Below are 3,074 nucleotides of genomic sequence, written 5' to 3'. Positions count from 1 at the left end.
ACGCACAGCAGACCTGGGGGCCCTGCTCAGGTAGGGAGGAAAACAAACGCCCCCCCCCCCCCGTCACAGCGCATCGGGTCACCGCCCCCTCGGGTGCCCCAAGCCGCCGGCGTTGCGCGGAGGCCCGGCTGGGGGCCCCGCCCGCCGGCCACGCCCCACCAGCTGCCTGTGGACCCCGGCGGCGGGGCCGGACAAAGCGCGCCGCTCCCATTGGCCGCGGCGCGCCTAGAAGCCGGCGGCTCCAGGGCCGCGCGGCCAATCCGTGCATTGAAATGCAAATAAGGGGCTATAAAAGGGGCGGGGCCTCGGCCGGCGGAAGACGCGAAGGAGCGAGGGCTGCGGCGGACCCGGCGGCGCGCTGCGAGCGGCGCGGGCGCTCGTCGCGCTTGCGGCGCTCTGGGCGGTGCGGGTCATGGCTCCGCCCCTGGCGCCCGGCCGGGACCGTGCGGGCCGAGAGTTTGAGGACGCCTGGGAGACTCGGGGGGACCGCAAGGTGCGGGCCGGGGCCGCAGGCGGGCAGGCGGGCGGGAGGCCCGGGACCTGGGCTCAGTCGCCCGCTTCCCGCAGGCCCGGAAGCCCCTGGTGGAGAAGAAGCGGCGCGCGCGGATCAACGAGAGCCTTCAGGAGCTGCGGCTGCTGCTGGCGGGCGCCGAGGTGAGACGGGCGCGCGGGCCGGCGGGCGCCCGGGGGCTGCTGGGCGGAGAGCGGGGGGCGCGGCCCTGCCCGGCCTCACCGGCCCCCCACACGCCCCCCGGCGCTCCAGCCCGCGCAGGTGCAGGCCAAGCTGGAGAACGCCGAGGTGCTGGAGCTGACGGTGCGGCGCGTGCAGGGCACGCTGCGGGGCCGGGCGCGCGGTGAGTGGCGGTGGGGCGCGCGGGCGGGGCGCGTTCGCCCGGCCCGCCCCCGCCTCGGAATGGGGTCTTCCCCGCCCGGCGCCCCGGTACAGCCCGCGCCCGGGGCTCCTCCGGGTCTCCTGGGTGAGCCCTGTCCCCGCGGGCTGGGACGGGCCTGGCCACCGCAGTCGCTGCTTACCGGACGGGGCGCCGCTCTCTCCCTCCCACTCCCGGGTGCAGAGCGCGAGCAGCTGCAGGCGGAAGCAAGCGAGCGCTTCGCGGCCGGCTACATCCAGTGCATGCACGAGGTGCACACGTTCGTGTCCACGTGCCAGGCCATCGATGCCACCGTCGCCGCAGAACTCCTCAACCACCTGCTCGAGTCCATGCCTCTGCGCGAGGGCAGCAGCTTCCGGGATCTGCTGGGGGACGCCCTGGCCGGGTCTCCGGGAGCCCCTGGGCGAAGCGGCTGGCCCACGGGAGGGGTCTTGGGGTCCCCTCTGCCCAGTCCCCCGGGCCCCGGGGACGACCTGTGCTCTGACCTGGAGGAGGCCCCCGAGGCTGAACTGAGCCGAGCGCCTGCTGAAGGGCCAGACTTGGTGCCAGCAGCCCTGGGCAGCCTGACCGCTGCTCGCATAGCCCAGAGCGTCTGGAGGCCTTGGTGACTAACGCCAGCCCCGGGTTTGCGAGGGTGGGTGTGGCCTTCCCTTGCTCCGTTCCAGCCTCCCTGGGGATAGATGTGGTGGGGGCAGGGGCCTGAATGTCTCCCAGATCTGCCTGCCCTCTTCCTCCAGTGAGTGGGTTGCAGGGCAGTCCAGGATGACCAGCCCATTCAGGCCCCTAGCCCTGTTTCTTAAGCGAGTGTCTCTTGGGGACCCCCAGCCCCGGGTTGGGTGGAGGGTGGGAGCTGCAGGCCGCGGGAAGAATCCTACAGAGCTACCGCGGTTCTCCAGGACTGCAGGTGGCCCAGCCTTCCCAGGTACTGTGTGCATCTGGGGGCAGAAGTGCTGAAACCCTCCTCCGTGCCGGGCACTAGTGTCGGGGACAGAGGGAGACCTCAGACCCTGGCGGCCCTGGCCTGAGCAGAAGCTTGAACTTGCCACTTCATTCAGGACATGGTGCATTCATTCAGGACACAGGAGGCAGGTGCATTCCCCAGCATTGCCAGTCCTCTGCCAGACAGAAGCAAAGTCTCCCTGAACGCCTCGCATTTAGCACACTTGGAGTTTGTGTATTAGGTTACCAACAAATGTTCCAGTTTTATTAAATAAAGGACTTTGGAGAGTTAGTTACCCTTCAGAAGTATGACTGATGTGGTGTCTTTACTGAGTCTACTGTGTAAACACTAAACTAAGGAAGGGCATTTTTCTTGTACCTAATGCTGGTGGATGTTTCTAAAACCTCTCACCCTTTGTCAGCAAAGTGAGGAGTAGAATGGTGGTGGAGACGAGACCCCCGTGCGACCTCTCACAGTGGATGGTGCGTCCACCTCCCTGGGAGATGGGTACCACCGGCTTGGGGTTTGTCTCCAGAGTAACTAAGCACCAGGGAAACAGCCTGTCCCGGGACCATTCTCTGGTACATGAGCTCCTAGGGATAAACTCATTCCTACTTCCTAGCCATGTGGCTTGGAAGTTTCTTTCAAAGCCCTGTGTCAGGATCCATGAGCGTGAGGCAGACGTCAGTCTCCCCGTGTTAGGTTGTGGGTTGCCCCTCTTCCTCACTAGAGGGAGCTGCCCTCAGTGCCAGGCAGCTCAGGGACACGGAGACCCTCCCGGTGCATGGCTTGAAGTCTAAGCGCCATGGCTCTGGGCAGCTTGGGCTGAAGATCACACTGCGCCCAAGAGGCCAGGAGCCTTGGAAGCAGGGCGATGGGATGGGCAGTTGGGGAATGGGGAGCTTGCCCTCCTGGGCTGGGGCAGGGCCTGCAGATAGCACGTGGTCAGTTGACAGTGCCGCCACAGGTAGCCCAACTCGGTCGTCTCCTGCTCCAGGACCCAAAGCAGCTTGGGTTGCCAGTGCCCAGACTGGGACTGAGGTGTGACGACTCAGGATTGTCACCTGGGTCTCCTCTCTGGTTGTGCGCCTTTGCTTCAAGGACATCTTTCTCGACAGCCCTCTTACAAAAGCCCCCCGACGGGTCCTGCCCACCAGGAGGGGGGGTTCACATTGGCTCCCCTCTGGTTCAATCTCAGATCTCAGCCACTAGCCTACATAACCAGATGCACCTTATTTTTATAC

The 3,074-nt window shown here is 66.1% G+C and overlaps 1 protein-coding gene across 1 annotated transcript; it reads left to right on the top strand.

The window, feature by feature from the left end:
- The first annotated feature begins 203 nt into the window (after nucleotides 1-203).
- On the top strand, nucleotides 204-2,135 carry HES6 (hes family bHLH transcription factor 6). Its single transcript, XM_042953520.1, has 4 exons — nucleotides 204-493; nucleotides 568-654; nucleotides 773-854; nucleotides 1,074-2,135. The coding sequence occupies exons 1-4, from the start codon at nucleotides 413-415 to the stop codon at nucleotides 1,496-1,498; spliced, it is 675 nt and encodes a 224-aa protein (XP_042809454.1). The 5' UTR covers nucleotides 204-412; the 3' UTR covers nucleotides 1,499-2,135.
- The last annotated feature ends 939 nt before the right edge of the window (nucleotides 2,136-3,074 follow it).

The sequence above is a fragment of the Panthera leo genome, chromosome C1 (assembly GCF_018350215.1).
Source record: "Panthera leo isolate Ple1 chromosome C1, P.leo_Ple1_pat1.1, whole genome shotgun sequence".
NCBI classification, from domain to species: Eukaryota; Metazoa; Chordata; class Mammalia; order Carnivora; family Felidae; genus Panthera; species Panthera leo.
The sequence above is the reverse complement of the archived record's forward strand: the minus strand, read 5'-3'. Positions and strand labels throughout refer to the sequence as shown.